Source organism: Echiichthys vipera, assembly GCF_963691815.1.
Source record: "Echiichthys vipera genome assembly, chromosome: 2".
NCBI lineage: Eukaryota > Metazoa > Chordata > Actinopteri > Perciformes > Trachinidae > Echiichthys > Echiichthys vipera.
This window is the reverse complement of record NC_139827.1, coordinates 16513487-16529206: the sequence shown is the minus strand read 5'-3', so window position 1 is coordinate 16529206 and position 15720 is coordinate 16513487. Positions and strand designations below refer to the sequence as shown.

At 40.5% G+C, this 15720-nt stretch overlaps 1 protein-coding gene across 1 annotated transcript; it reads left to right on the top strand.

The window, feature by feature from the left end:
* The first annotated feature begins 321 nt into the window (after positions 1 to 321).
* ldlrb (low density lipoprotein receptor b) lies at positions 322 to 15259 on the top strand. Its single transcript, XM_083937403.1, has 18 exons — positions 322 to 568; positions 5884 to 6009; positions 6467 to 6589; positions 7217 to 7594; positions 7908 to 8030; positions 8177 to 8299; positions 8560 to 8682; positions 8841 to 8969; positions 9089 to 9260; positions 9900 to 10127; positions 10250 to 10368; positions 10472 to 10611; positions 11584 to 11725; positions 11872 to 12024; positions 12110 to 12331; positions 13086 to 13160; positions 13280 to 13443; positions 13562 to 15259. The coding sequence occupies exons 1-18, from the start codon at positions 487 to 489 to the stop codon at positions 13598 to 13600; spliced, it is 2661 nt and encodes an 886-aa protein (XP_083793529.1). The 5' UTR covers positions 322 to 486; the 3' UTR covers positions 13601 to 15259.
* The last annotated feature ends 461 nt before the right edge of the window (positions 15260 to 15720 follow it).

The following is a 15720-nucleotide window of genomic DNA, read 5'->3' as shown; positions in this document are numbered from 1 at the left end:
TGAACTTACTTTGTTAATTCTGTTTCAGTTTGTCCACTTACTTTCATTCATTATCTCTCTTACACACACACAGGAATACACCGATTTGGGAGGAAGAGATGGGGGGATGGAGGGGTGATGGAAGGACAATACACACACACGCACGCACACGCCCACACAGTGATACAGCAACACTGTGGCTCCTCCCCTCGGCGGTGCTCACGTCCACTATTAAACATCACACCACTGTTCTAGCACCGCCCTCCTGTCAGCATCATAGAAAGTCTTCAGATGTGACTCGGACCCCATAATATTTTGCTGGCACTCGCCTTTTACGCACAGCAGCGGCGTGAATCTGCTGTCTGCCCTTTCCGTCTGATCCAGAGCCTTTTTACGCACAGATCTGCTGTTGTGAGGTTGCCCACTCCTCCATATCTGCGCTCATCATAGCTGAGTGACTCTTGACTTTTTTAGTTGTCAAATAAGGGCAAAAAAGGAGGACAAGACATGTTTGGGATGTTGGGGGAACTCACCGGGCTGTCCACATGTTGCTGTCTGCTGATGCTGATTAATTTTTCTTCTCAAGCAGGTAAGCACCTTTCTTACCGGACTGGAGGGATGCTGCAGTGTTCAGAAGTTGGCGAGGCTTATTTATTGAGTCTGCAATTATAAATATCAAGCATATTCCGCGCATCAGTGTTTGTGCCTCACAATAAATAGATTAATGTCGGCATATTGTGTTTTTATCTGTATGGTTATTACGCATTTAAATGTCTCCATGAGCTCATGTCGTGGACCGGTGAATCAAGGAAATTACTTTGAGATGAGAAACATTTTTTGGTTCTTTCTGCATTTGACTTTAAGTCCTCGTGTAAATTCAATGACCGTGATGACCACAATAAGGACCTGGATAATAATCATATATGTGATGATATATGTGACACATCATTTCGGCGTATATGAATGAAATTTACGCACCGACCTTTGATTGGTTCGATTCCGTTTTAGAATGCAACCGAACAGCCAATCACGTTCGTCCTTGCTGCCGGTCCGCTTCAAGTTTCAGGTGGGCGGAACAAACGCAGAAACAGGCGGTTGTCAACGAGAAAAGGTGCGGCCTATGCTTCCCCCTCTCTGCTGCACGCTGGAGGATATGATGCTGGAAAATCTGCATTTTCTTTTAGTGGTACAAGTTTAGCGACCTCGACTGGGATAAGCGGTTGCAGATCGATGGATGGCTGGATGGATATGTGTGTGGTTGTGTGTGTGTGTGTGCATCAATGTTCAATGTGACATACTTCACATACAGTATCATTAAATGGCAGAACAAATGAATGCAAATGTTTTGAGCATCACTTACAAGACAATGAGTACACAATGCACATTCCACTAAAAAGAAAAAGAAAAGAAAATATAGAAAATAGTGGAAAGGGGAAACAGTGATATACATGACAATACAAACAAGCAGGATCCAGGCTACAATCCTGTTTCAAAAAAGGAAAAAATAAAATAAAATGTAGATATTTTATCAGAGAAAACCAAAGGAAATAAAAATGATTTTTAAAGATGCGCACTGTTTTTGAAGATTAATATATTATATCATAAACAACATATGACCCACATTAAGAAGTGGCGACTTGTAGATATAAAGTAATATTACTTAATTGACAGGCATTTAAAAATAATAAAATATTAAAACCCTCCTTTATTTTAGTCCCCTCATTGACATTCAGTTCAGCCACAAATAGATTATTACAATATTCCATTTATTTTCATACAAATAACACAACTGGTGAAGGAGAGATGCCCTTTAAGGCTAAACATATACTGAGAATGACTCTGGCTTCGGCCCCATTCTGCCAGATGATAATCCCCTGATAATCTCAACACTCCAACAGCTTTTCGGATTAAAACTGAAGTTTTTTTCAAGTTCATGGCACTCACTGTGATGTGAGTGCCATGAGTGTGTGTGTGTGTGTGTGTGTGTGTGTGTGTGTGTGTGTGTGTGTGTGTGTGTGTGTGTGTGTGTGTGTGTGTGTGTGTGTGTGTGTGTGTGTGTGTGTGTGTGTGTGTGTGTGTGTGTGTGTGTGTGTGTGTGTGTGTGTGTGTGTGTGTGTGTGTGTGTGTGTGTGTGTGTGTGTGTGTGTGTCTGTGTGTGTGTGTGTGTGTGTGCAAGCACGCGTGTGTTTAGAGGGAAATATTCACATGTACTTTCTTTCCATTTGTTTAAAGGTCAGGCTCTGGTTTGTTTAATGTATTCACTTTGTGTTTAGCATACTCTTGAAATGAGGCATAGCCTTACGCTTTAGTAAAGAAGAGATTAAAAAAGCCACCGTTTTTTTTCCACATGGAAGACTAAACTTTTAGACTGCGGTGACTCACAAAGACAACACTTTCATCTATCAATTGTTTAGAAATACCTCTGTAGTATGCTTTACAATTGTACAATTAGAGAGCTGGTGTTGCCCATACACTGATCTCTGCCTGTGTAAGATACTGCCATCAAGTTTGCGCATGCAGAAGATGACCTCTTATCGAGTGTGAAATATGAAGCCTCGCACTGACTGACCAAAGTCTTTAACTAAGATGATCAAATAGGTTCTTGGCATGTGGGAATCAGGTGTTACTGTCCAGCAGAATAAATTCTTAACCCAGTGACCTACAGTAGATTACTGGACCAGAACAACCTCAGATCCAAAGCAGAAGTGACTGCCCCCCGATGCACGTGCATCCTGGTTATTTATTAACTGTTAGGTGTATGTTTGAGTCAATAAACGCACCTCTTTGTGTGAAGGTTTTTGATGTGCGGGTGTACTGCATGAATCTGCCATAAAAAGATAGGAATGCATTGTTAGTGAACAAACTCCCATGTGGTCACAAAGGGGGATTGTTGTCATGCAGCATTGTGATGAAGACTTGTCTAACCTCGTGTGAGTATCTGCCATTCATTAAGCCAGTTTCTGCTGTCAAACAAGTATGAGTTTTCATACATTTTGGAGTGAATCGTCGCAGTCTAGTGTGTGTGTTTGAGGTGGTTCTTCAATGGCCTTACATGGTAGTGTTATGACAGGGCGATGTGCTGGTTTTTTCAGGTTCACACTGGGGGTATAAATAGCATCTGAAAGATGCAGCTTCTCTGCAGAAGCAATTGATGCACCCTCTGCTTACTGTTCAAACTGGTCTTAATACATATTGCTGATTTAAAAATACTCATGACAAAAGATGCTTACGACAAGTTCAAAGTATCTTTATTATCCCACATGGGCAAATTGTTGCACAGCCAGCAGTAACCATATGGCGGCAGACAACGAATCCTATAAACACACTACAATAAATGCAATAATTACAAAACAAAACAGTGAATAACTGTTTAATGTCCTCTTCTGTTATTAAGTTCTTCATTAGCCAAACTAAACCAGAACTTTTCACCACAGAAAAGACTTCCTGTAAAGAATTGAAGGAAATTCCTCTTACTAAAGAGTATACTTGGGAGGCTCATGACCCATATGTGGGAGCTGTAGGGAGGATTAGCAGTGGGAAATGAAAACATGGGCCTCTATAGTCAACAGTCTACATCCTCAGAGATGGGGTTGAAAGTTTTTTGGGGTCAGGAAGTTGACCCACTTTTGCTTCCTCTTCTGCAACTGTAATGAATGAACGAATCTCAAGAAGGTGAAAGTGAGCAAGAAATGTGGAGAAACTCTTTCTTCCCCATTGTACATATGTCAACACACATCTTCAGGAACAGCTGGAGCGTCCTTTGGAAACTCTATTCCTGGAATCCACACTGGCTGCGTGCCTGGTTTCCCCGCAATGTGTGTGAGTGTTTGTGTGTGTTTGTGGTTTCCCCGAAAGCATGCGTGTATGGGCTACTCAGGAAGAGAAAAGATCCCCTAATCAGTGAAACCCAGAATCACCTTAAAGGAATATTTGCTATATATATACAGTATATATATATATATGTTTATCAATTACTCAACCTGTGTTACCTTGAATTCTTGAAGAAAATGCATCCCCTAACGATGCTAGAATATGCGTCATTTGCTAGCTAACAACATGAATCAACAGCTAGCTATTTGGGATCCGGCTATTTCCTGGAACAAAAAAGTTAATTCTGAAGGTTACATCGCTGATGCTTGAAATGTTTGAGCTTGCTACGATGTAACATCCCCGGTCTCGTTTTCTTCATCTGGACTTGAATTTACCGTAGCGTGTACCCAGAATGCTGTTCGGTGGTGTGACAGTTAATATGGATCCCCTCTGTAAACACTGCACAGTATGTACATAATGCTGCAATAAACAAAATGCCCGTAGATCTCAAGAGCTCGCACTCGACACTGCCCTTCTTTAAGTCCAGACCCGCCAAATATAGATGCTAGCTTATACCCACTGAACGAGTCACTGAACAAATCTGGCATACACAACCCTTAACGCTTAAGTTAGCAGCTAGCTAATGTTATCCATGGAGGGTTAAGATTAGGGTTAGATTAAAAGACAGGATTAGGGTTACATCTCATCAAATAACTGTCTGTGTTGACGTCTGTGCTGTACAGCATGCTATGTTGTCGTTTGGCGGGTACGATCTAGCAACTACCCCAGCCAAGTGTGAAGTCAATCGGATAAACTGTTGTCGGCAAAATTGAAGAACATGACTAGACAGAGACTCCGTCCATTTTAGTTAGATGTTCCCAAGAATAAGAAAAAGTAAGATTCAGTCGAATTATCACTCCAGTTTTTACATTTCAAAATCAGTGGGGGGGTGCGTCTTAATCTTTCTCAATATTGAGAATACATCCTCTCCTTATTTCATAATTTACCAGTCAGACCTGTACTGTCCCTGTTTTAGCTGTCTCATTGACTCACTCAAGCTGACACACTTCCTTGTGTTTAGAGTCTCCGCCTCAGTCTGTGGGTCACCATAGTGATGCTGTTATGAGAAATGTCACTCTGGGACCAATCAGCAACTGGTGGTGTGACTGTTCAACTCCTCCCATGCTATTGTTCTAAAGGGATAGTCTGTCATGTCCCAAGCCTGCAGGTCACACAGGAGACTAACGGTGCAGAGGTGATGGAGGAAGATAGTCACTTGAGTGTGAAAAGCATTTCTTGGTTTCACATTTCACATACCTTGATGTGGACATGTGTCACATACCTTGATGTTGGCTCTGACGTTTGCTTTCTCTGGCGGATTTACTGAAGTGTGATCATCTTGGGGCAAGACCCCTAGACCTAAGGTCGTACCAAAGCTTTCAAACCTCAAGCTGAGTATTGAAGCTGTCCTCACATATGTGACAAAAAGACCCATGTGAGCTCTGTTCCATACCTCTACGCTTGAGTGTGCACCTGTAGGAGAAGCGATACAGATGACTGATAAGTGGAGATTCCTACCATAGCAATGAAACACATTTTTGTACATTTAAAAGGTATTTTTTTAGTTGTAGTCTGTTTCTTCTAATTATTCATGATGATTTCTGATTTTTATTCTATTCTATTCTATCTATCTCTTATTTTTATTCATCTATTTATTAATATAAAATATGTAATTTAATTCCAAAAGTAAAGTGAAACAAAAATAATTAAATATGACTGCCCATGAGTGTGTTATGGGGAAATAAAGAAAGTCAGGGCTACTAATTTCATGTTCCTGGAAAGCAAGGGCCTGACACAGGGAACCACACAGTGAGATTATCAGAATTTGGCCATCACCTCTGAGAGTAAAAGGTGTGGTTTTCACAGTTACCTGAATGTCAGTGGCCTTCAATAGTTATTTTTTGTCCGGTGTGTAATTTTCAGTTAAATGTTAACCTCAGAATGATAACAGTTTTTGTGTGTTGACACGAGCGCACATTACTCACAAGCAGCAAGTGTAAATTGAGCCGTAAATGTCCCTTTTATCACTTACAGATGCAGCCTTCACATGCAGCTCCACTCAGTTGAAATGTGGAAATGGGAGGTGCATCACCCGCGGGTGGATTTGTGATGGAACTGACGACTGTGGCGATGGAACTGATGAACTGCCTGCAACCTGCGGTAAATTTTTTCGTCACTGAGGATGTGTGACCTTGCTCATTACTTTATTTAATACATGTGAACATGACTGCAACTAGGCATTATGACCATATGATCAGTGATCCTTAATATGCCACTGCTTTTCTTAATCCATCATTTTACCATGATAGTGTAAAAAAACTCAAGGTGACGTCTTCAAGGGGACATTTGCCCAACAATTCGAAAACCAAAGGTTTTTCATTTGCTATCATGCATGCCAAAGAAAACCATTGGATGTTAACTAAAATCATGTTGATACAAAATATGAAAGAAATTAAGCACAGAACCATTATCTTAACCCGCTCATAATGTAAAATGACGTGAAGTAGAAACACAACCATTGAGCCATGTGCAACAACAGTTTCCATGAGTTAATGATTAATGATCACAGGTCGTATCTCTTCGAGATCATTTCAGTACTTCCTGTTTCCGTCCTCAGCGACCAAAACATGTCTGCAGTCAGAGTTTAATTGTGGGCCTCCCAGGAACCAGTGTATACCAGGAGGCTGGCACTGTGACGGCAAAACTGAATGTGAGAATGGAGCTGACGAGAACAACTGCAGTAAGTTTTATATAATTTCCCACCTTAGCGTTAGTGAATAGGTAATAAGGCCCTTATAAGTTCTTTAAGAATCTTATATTGTTTAATTTGAGTATATAACTGTTTATAAGCACTTAGAAGAAATGCATTAGTATGCCCTTCCTGACAGTTAATCATGCTTTTTGCAGCTATGCCTTCATTGAGTTACCAAACAATAACAGATATATAATGTAGATTATTATCCTTAAAAAAATAGAAAACCATATGGCTACATTATTAGCATTTACTATATGGATATTGATGCACTATATATATATGAATAGTTAATACAAAGTGTAATGACACAAATAATTACAAATACAATGAGAAGATAAGCAGGCTGACATAATGGAATCAGGTGGTGGCTAAAATGTGTTTTGTGTGAGTAGAAATAAATTCAGATGTTTCACTTTTTGCAGAAAAAGAAAGAAAGAAAGAAACAAAAAAAACAATCGAATGTCCAGATAATATTTATACATTTGGTATTTAGAAAGAAGTATAAGGTTATTATAACACTAAATAACTCCACTGATGTGTTGCTTTAGGTGTGAATTTCACATCTGATCAATTTATCAACCCCTCTCTTCTCCCTGTCCTGCCTCACCACAGTGGCCAAACAATGCAGCCCCAGCGAGTTTAAGTGCGCCAACGGCCAGTGCATATCCACCACCTTTGTCTGTGACAAAGACAACGACTGTTCAGACGGCTCAGATGAGATTTCCTGCCCCAAACCCAAGTGCAGCTCTAGTTCCTTCCAGTGTAACAACTCTGTGTGTGTGCCGATCTCGTGGAGCTGCGATGGAGATAAGGACTGTGCTGACGGGTCAGACGAGTGGCCGCAGAACTGTGTGGGACAGCAGCCAGAGAAGACAGCAGTGCGCTGCAGCAGTCACGAATTCCAGTGTGCAAATGGGGACTGTATCCACAGCAGCTGGAGGTGTGATGGAGGCATTGACTGCCTGGATCGATCAGACGAGGTCGACTGCAGTGAGTCGGCTTTTGTTATTTATTCCCTAGCTTTTTTCATTCCGTCCATTTTCTCTTCTGCAAACATATCTTCCTCTGACTCATATTTAGTGTTCTCTTTAATAGAAATCTGAGCAGAACAGATGCAGTCTATTCATGCTTGAGTATACTTAATATCCTGTTGACATCCAAGGCCACCTGCTCCGTATCATCAATATTGACACACGATCCTCAACTAATCAAGCTTGCAAGGATTTTCTCCTCATTCTATGTCTATGCCTGCATGTTACTGTCTCTTTTGCTCGTTTCATCCATTTGGCTTCTTTTTTTTTAGGTCGTCCTACTTGTCGCCCAGATGAGTTCCAGTGTAATGACGGTGCCTGTATCCATGGAAGCCGCCAGTGTGACAAAGTGTCCGACTGCAGGGACTTGAGTGATGAGATCGGCTGCCACATAGGTGACTGTTGCACCTACGCACTTAACTGTATACAAATGCTAATATTTTCTTCCTCAAGACCTATTGAAAAGTTGTAATGTCTTTACAAAGCAGTCTCATTCTATTAGATAACAATTAAATTCACAGTGTCCCGTTGTTCTCCACAGAAAATGAATGTGAAGGCCCCGCCAAGTTCAAGTGTGGCAGTGGGGAGTGTATCAGCACGGACAAAGTGTGCAACAAACAAAGAGACTGCAGGGACTGGTCCGATGAACCTGAAAAAGAGTGTAGTGAGTGAAGTCTTATTTTACCATCCATTTCAAAAATCATTAGTGTATCAAATTTTGAATAAAAACTCTACGTAAAGAAAACGTGAAACCAAATCACAGCGTGGAAATTATGATCAGAACAGCTAGCCAAGTGGCCTCGGCTGAGTTGGCCTAGATAGTTTGTGGTTTGAATGAGCGAATTTGTTGTCAACTTGACCAAACCATTAGGAAAATAGTTGTCACGGATACTGTGTAAGCTCTGTGTATCTGCGTCTCCACAGACAACAACGAGTGTTTGACTGGAAATGGTGGATGCTCCCACTCCTGCCAGGACCTGAAGATTGGCTTCAACTGCTCCTGCCCTGCTGGATACAGCCTTAAGATGGACAAGAAAACCTGTGAAGGTGAGTGGAGGGAGTCTGACAAATCAAATGTAATCTATGTTACAGGTGGGCTGCATGTGACCAGATTTGGATAATAAATGCCTATTAGAAACTTGAGTTTATTTGCCAACTGCTATCTCTCAATTTGTACCTTGAACCTTCTTTTCCACCACCTGCAGACATCGATGAATGCGCTGAGCAGGACACTTGCAGTCAGATCTGCATCAACCTGCCCGGCAGCTACAAGTGTGACTGTGAGGAGAACTATGAGTTCGACCCTGTGAGCAAGACATGCAGGGCTGAATCAGGTGAATGTTTAACAGAAAGCATGTCCTTGCTGTGTAGAGTAGCTGTCTCATCTTACAATTGACATATTTGTAGTGCAATCTGAAATTTGTTCTCTTCATTTCTCTTCTGTGTCCTCCAGGCGCTGTACCCACCCTCTACTTCACCAATAGACATGAGGTGAGAAAGATGACGGTGGACCGCAGCGAGTACATCAGTCTGATCCCCAGGCTGAAGAATGCAGTGGCTCTGGACATGGACATGCCTAATAAGATGATCTTCTGGTCCGACCTGTCCCTGAAGAAAATCTACAGGTTAGGAAGACTATGAAACTTTATCGACCTGTTTCTCTGTGTCTATCTCTGTCAAGGGTGAGGGATCTCCGCTTTAAAGGTCCCATAGTGTAAAAAGTGAGATTTCTGTGTCTTTTTTTTATTATAAAGCAGGTCGAAGTGCTACATAAATACTGTGAAAGTATCAAAATGTTCAATCCACAGAGAAATGCACAAGACCGTCAGGACCTCTGTATGGTTGTGATGTCACAAATATACTATATATGGTTAGAGAGTGATGCTGCAGTGCCGTTACAGTCATTCCCTGGCTGTTGACAGTGCAGAGATGGTGAGAGTGCAATGCGGAAGACCTGTAAAGGTGGCCAATCAGAGCAGATGGGGCTTTATCAGGATTGTTTCAGACAGAGGGTGAATACAGGTATATTCAGACAGACAGTATGAGAAAAACAATGTGTTTCTCAAAGCATGTAAACAGGTTCTAGTAGAAACCCAAAATACAAGTATAAACCTGAAAATGAGAACAATATGGGTCCTCAAAGTAAGATCTCTAGGCTTTTTCTGCACCAGAAAACCTGTATCTGTAACTGTGTACTGTATCTGAATTGAAAGTGATATCTGTCTCTAAAGTGAAACCCTCCACCCTTGTCTACCTCCTGACAGCTCCAAGATAGACATGGCCGGTAACTCCTCTTTCCACACCGCAATAATTGGCAGTGGGATTGTGGCTCCTGAGGGCATTGCGGTGGATTGGATCCATGGCAACATCTACTGGACTGACAGTATTTTGAAGACGATCTCTGTGGCAACAACAGACGGCAGCAAGAGGAAGACCCTGATCACAAAAAACCTGGAGAAGCCCAGAGCCATCACAGTCGACCCTGTAAATAAGTAAGTGAAAGTTCCAGACAGGTTGCGGGACAGAGTTGTGAAATTGCTGAAATGTATTTTTTGGGATCAACTGAAGCTTTTTGTTGTGATTTCTTTATTTCAATTTTTTTCTTCCTCTGTAGCTTTATGTACTGGACAGACTGGGGTGAGGAGGCCAAGATAGAGAAGAGTGGGTTGAATGGAGCGGATCGCGTTGCCTTGGTGACGGATAACATTGTGTGGCCCAATGGCATCACCCTGGGTATGCAGAATGGATGCACAAATGGAAACCAGTAACCATTCAAACTGCATAATGAGCACACAGTTATCCTGACCAGTCAAATCTCTCTGCTCTCTCCGGACAGACTCGGTCAACAAGCGTCTGTACTGGGTGGACTCCAAGATGCACACTCTGTCCAGTATTGATGTGAACGGAGGGACACGACACAGTCTCATTTTCAGCGAGGAAAAGCTCGCCCACCCCCTCTCTCTGACTGTCTTTGAGGTTAGTGAGAAAATTAACACCCTGCAGGATGTGGTGGTTGTTTTGGTGACTTCCTATTTTGGTGACTTTAAGTGGTCAGCTGTAGATGCATGATTGACACAGGTGTGAACGGCCACGTGTATCAGCTTTTCACTTGTGTTTTGATCAACGAAATGCATTTAAAACGAAGTATAAATAGGGTTTACGTCATTATCATTTAAAAGTCATTTAATTACCATTGATGTTATTTGCTAAAACGGCTGGTGAGACTATAGAATTGTGGTCAAAAACATAAACATGATCTGCCTCAAATGACAAAATAATTCAAAGAATAGGGATGTATTGCTAATTCTAAACCAGTCTTTCTCATGAATCCATTATTACTGGGGACGGTTAAGCAAATGATAAATTAATTATTAACCCTTGTATGATCCTCACTTTTGTGATCCTCTGGTATCAATGGGGTCAGATTGACCAGGGACATATTTGGGGTTTTAAAAATAAGTCTGAAATCAAGTTTTACTTCATATACCATTAACATATATTGTCTTTATCCCAATTTCAAACAAAAGAGATAACATATATGTTTAATAATTGCTAGCAGTCTCTACTAAAACACAATTACCAATGGAAGTGTGCTTCTTTTATTGTTGTGGTGGTGGTGGAGGTGGACACATGACAGAGGGTAAAGAGTGAGGGCTTATCTGTGCTTAGATTATAATAATGTAACATTATCTCTGTGTTTGTTCGTGTGGACATTTTTCTGTGTCTCTGTGTACGCGGGTCAAACTGACCCGAAGAATGTGTGGGGTATAGTAGCATGTGTGCGCTGTTTTTTTGTGTTGTTATGTTTATCACATAAAATAAGCTAAGGCCACTGTGTTTCAGGAAGAGAATATACTAATATACTTGAAACAGGTCAATTTGATCTGAATACCATACAAGGGTTATACAAATGATGTTTTAACTGTATTGCATTTCTTTTTTAAACAGGATACACTGTATTGGACAGACATGAGCAACAGTGCTGTTTTCAGTGCCAATCGCCTAACAGGGAAGGACATCACTAAGTTGGCAACAGACCTGGTCCAACCAGAGGACATCGTACTGTATCACAACCTCAAGCAGCCAATTGGTACACTCAGATCAATCAATACTTTAGTACAGACTCAGAGTCCAGATAAAAGACAAAAGACAAAAAACATTGCATTACAGAAACATCACTCCAACTGTTAAAGCCATATAATGATTTCTAATGATCCTTTCACCCACCTGTTGTAGGTACTAACTGGTGCAGAGAGAGCAACAGTATGAACGGAGGATGTGAGTTTCTGTGCCTCCCTGCCCCTGTGATCAACCAGCGCTCTCCTAAATATACCTGTGCCTGTCCTGACAACATGATCATGGGACCTGACATGAGGAAATGCGTGGCAGGTAGGTATCCTCTGCACGTGGAATTACAAATAAACTGTAATTTAACATTGAATCATGCCGGTAACCCTTATATTTACTTCCTCAGCAACCTCAGTTGCCCCTCCTGCTGAAACCAAAAGTGATGCACCGGTCCCGACTGAAGCTCCCACCAAGCCTGCACCGCCCAGACGGCTCATCCCTACTGCTGCCACAACTACAACTACAACTACAACCACTACCACTACAGTGACCACCAGAGCTGCCACAAAACCTACAACTACCTCATCTGGCCAGGAGAGCACACAGCAGCCTGCCGCCACTGCTCTAGGTACAGAAAAGGGTTCTGGATAACTGCTGGAAAAACGTTATAGTAATACTGTATGGAAAAAAAAAGAGTTAGTATTATTTTGAGAAACGTTCTCATTATTTTTGAGACACTTAAGTCATTATTACAGGAAAGATTGTCATTATAATGATCTACAGGATTAGGGTTTTTTATCACATGGTAGAAATGGTATATTGCATATTACAAAATATCTGCAACAGTCTAGAAAGGTGCTTCATTGTCCATTTCCTATGGCCCCATATGAAGGAAAGAAAGCTTTTGAGCCATGCTAGCGGTGTGGCTCCAGTGATGACACTGTGTTATGTGTTATATGTTAGCATTGTTAGCATACAGCCTCAAAGAGTAGCTAGCATGCCTGTAGTATTATTTAATGATTGTTCGTAGCCAGGTAACTCATAATTTATAGTTTCACCCATGAAGTAACTAAGAGAGAAGATCGGGGGCAATTATAACAATTTCTTTTCAAGCAATGATAGAGAGACAATATTGATTGAAATACTAGGAGTCAACACTTAGTAACTACATATACTGTAAATAACAAGGACCTCAATAAAATCCCACAGATGTAGATATAGTTAAAACAATGTAATATCCATTGAACAGTTAAACCCACTTTAATTGAAACAGCATAATGAATCAAATAATTAAGTCTTGGCAGAAAGCTTTGACAAGTGAGAGTTTGTCCGCTGGAAGGCAGAGAGGGATTTTTTAAACAATATATTTTCTGCTTTTTCAGGTAACAGATTGGCAGCCTTGCCCAAAGAAGCGTCTTCATCCCACCCTATTGCTCTCTATGTCGTGTTGCCAATATGTAAGTTCCACATGTCGAATACTCACTCACACAACCTAAAGGGCTGTTTAATCTGCACTGATTTTCAATACTTTCCTTGATCTCATCAAGTGACCTTGTACTTCCATTTTGCGCCGCAGTGGTAATGTCCCTGCTGGTCTTCGGAGCAGTGTTGCTATGGAGAAACTGGCGTCTGAAGAACACCGTCACCATCCACTTTGACAATCCAGTGTACCAGAAAACTACAGAGGATGAGCTACACATCTGCAGGAACGGCTCTGATGGCGGCTACGTATATCCTCAGGTATCTTCACTTTGATAAAGTCACTTTGTTATTATGTTTAATTAAACTTAGTCTCTAAAAATGGACTTAAAGTAAGAAGTTTTACAGTTTTGCTAAATCAGTGTTACTTTTTTTGCAGAGGCAAATGTTGAGCACAGAAGACGTGGATGTTGCATGACCCAAAGATGGAGAGCTTTATTCAAAGTGATTTTTTTCCCCGATGCAAACGTGAAGGAACAAAGGCCTTTTTTTTCTACTGCTGCTGCTTCACAGTACAGCCCCCCCACCCCCTTTGGTGAGCTCATTTTATTGCAGATGTTTCTGACCTCAGCACTGTGCCGTCCAAATCTGAAGAACTAAAAAAATGAAGGAAAAAAAGACACAACTATGGCAAAATGAAGCAGAACTGCAGGAAGCCCTTTAGTCAGACCACAAAATGGTTTCAAAATGAAGGACTAATGCATGGTTTCAGAAGATGATGTTGTTAATCCAAGAGCCTTGACTCTTTTAAAGAATTTTGAAAAATATTGCTTTGCCACCAAGTGTGTTGATTAAATACATCTAATGCATGTTCTGCAAGTTTAACTTGAAAACCCTGGCCTATACTCTCTTTACACTCATGTGTGCCTTCCAGCCTCACACTGGTAGTCAGCAACAATTATTTTTTTACAGTTTCTGTGGTGGTTAATACTATGGTACTTTAGCCCCAGGAAGACATTGCCTTCATAATTATACTGTAGCCTTCTCTTCTTTTAGGTACAGAGTTGCACATGTAGTTTGTTTCCATATCCGAGGCATCTGTCTTTATCATCCACCATGTCCTAAGTGTAAATCCCATTTAAATCAGTAGTCTTAAGTTATTTTGTTGTTCCTATTGTGACCCATCTTCAAACAATGTATCTCAGTGTGGACAGTCACAGATGGTTTACATTGTAAATGGCAACGCTGTTGTGAAGTAAAGCAAAATGAAGGAAATGTTCTATTTTTAATGAAGATAGTTAAAGGGATACTTTGCTGATTTTTTATCCACGGGGAGCGTAGCACCGGTAAAGTTCACCGGATGACATAAAACATGCAAAACACGTCATTACGTGCCATCAGCAGTTCTCGGCAGACCTCCGATCCTCCGAACTCTGTACGCTGTGGCCACAGAGCCAGACACTGTTCATCTACACACACTGCCACATTGCTGTTACACAGAGCTGGATATTAGCAAAATATCTCTTTAAGTAAAAAGTTACTGTAGATGATTACTTATCATAACACTGTAAATAATTATTGTAAATATTTTGCAAAACTCAATCTTAAGTTTACTTTGGTGTTGCTTTTTTACATCTGTAAATGTTAATCAAGAAATATTGTAAATATGTAAGAGATTCTTTTATTTATTTATGGAAACACTTGAGAGAAGGTTTTGGATTATTGTCGTCTGGCTGTAAATACAGTAATACTATATGGCAGTACCTACCAGGGTGTTTTTGTTCCAGCTAAGCCAGTCATACATTGTACAGCTGTTATTTAACTTATATTCAATCAAAACTTTGGTCACCTGCTCAGTTTTATGTGTGCGACATCCTGTAAGAGTTACTATACAGATAAATGCTAAAGAAGCTCTTTTTGTCCCTTATACAATTTATCACTTTTTCAGTGATAAATTAGATAATTTATTTTGATTCAGCTTTTCTGTTGATAGGAATTATTGCTTTCACTGTGAGATTAAGGCACAAACTGTAGTGTGCAAAGCACGATGTTCTCTGTCACGGCAAAATGTATGTACTGTTTGGACAAAGATTGATGCTGAGCAGCGTGCTTGTTAATGCTCAATGCATTGTGGATGTGCTGGTCTTTTTTTTAAATAAAAAAAACAACTTTTAAAACATGTCTTTCTGTCTCTTTTAAAAACATAATACAGGTAAATTATACACATAACACACATAACAATCTGATGATAAGACAATATACTTACTAATACACAAAAAAACAAGGGGACAAAACAATTGGACAAAGAAAATAAAAAAGGCAAAATATAATTAATAGGATCCCTTTAGTAATTCAGAGAATTAGATCGACAGTATCAGTGTATTTCCAAACTGAATATATAGGCCTGTATATGACAGCTATTTAAGGACACCCCACACTTCAATAGAGCCCCCCCCCCTAAAAAAAAAGACCAAAAAAACTGTCTCATGACTGTTGATTAGATTTTATTCAAATAAGAGGTATAAACTGACCTCAATACTAAATGTATTACAGAGCTCTCCACTGGCAAAGCAAAGCTTATTCTTGGGACAATGGTTG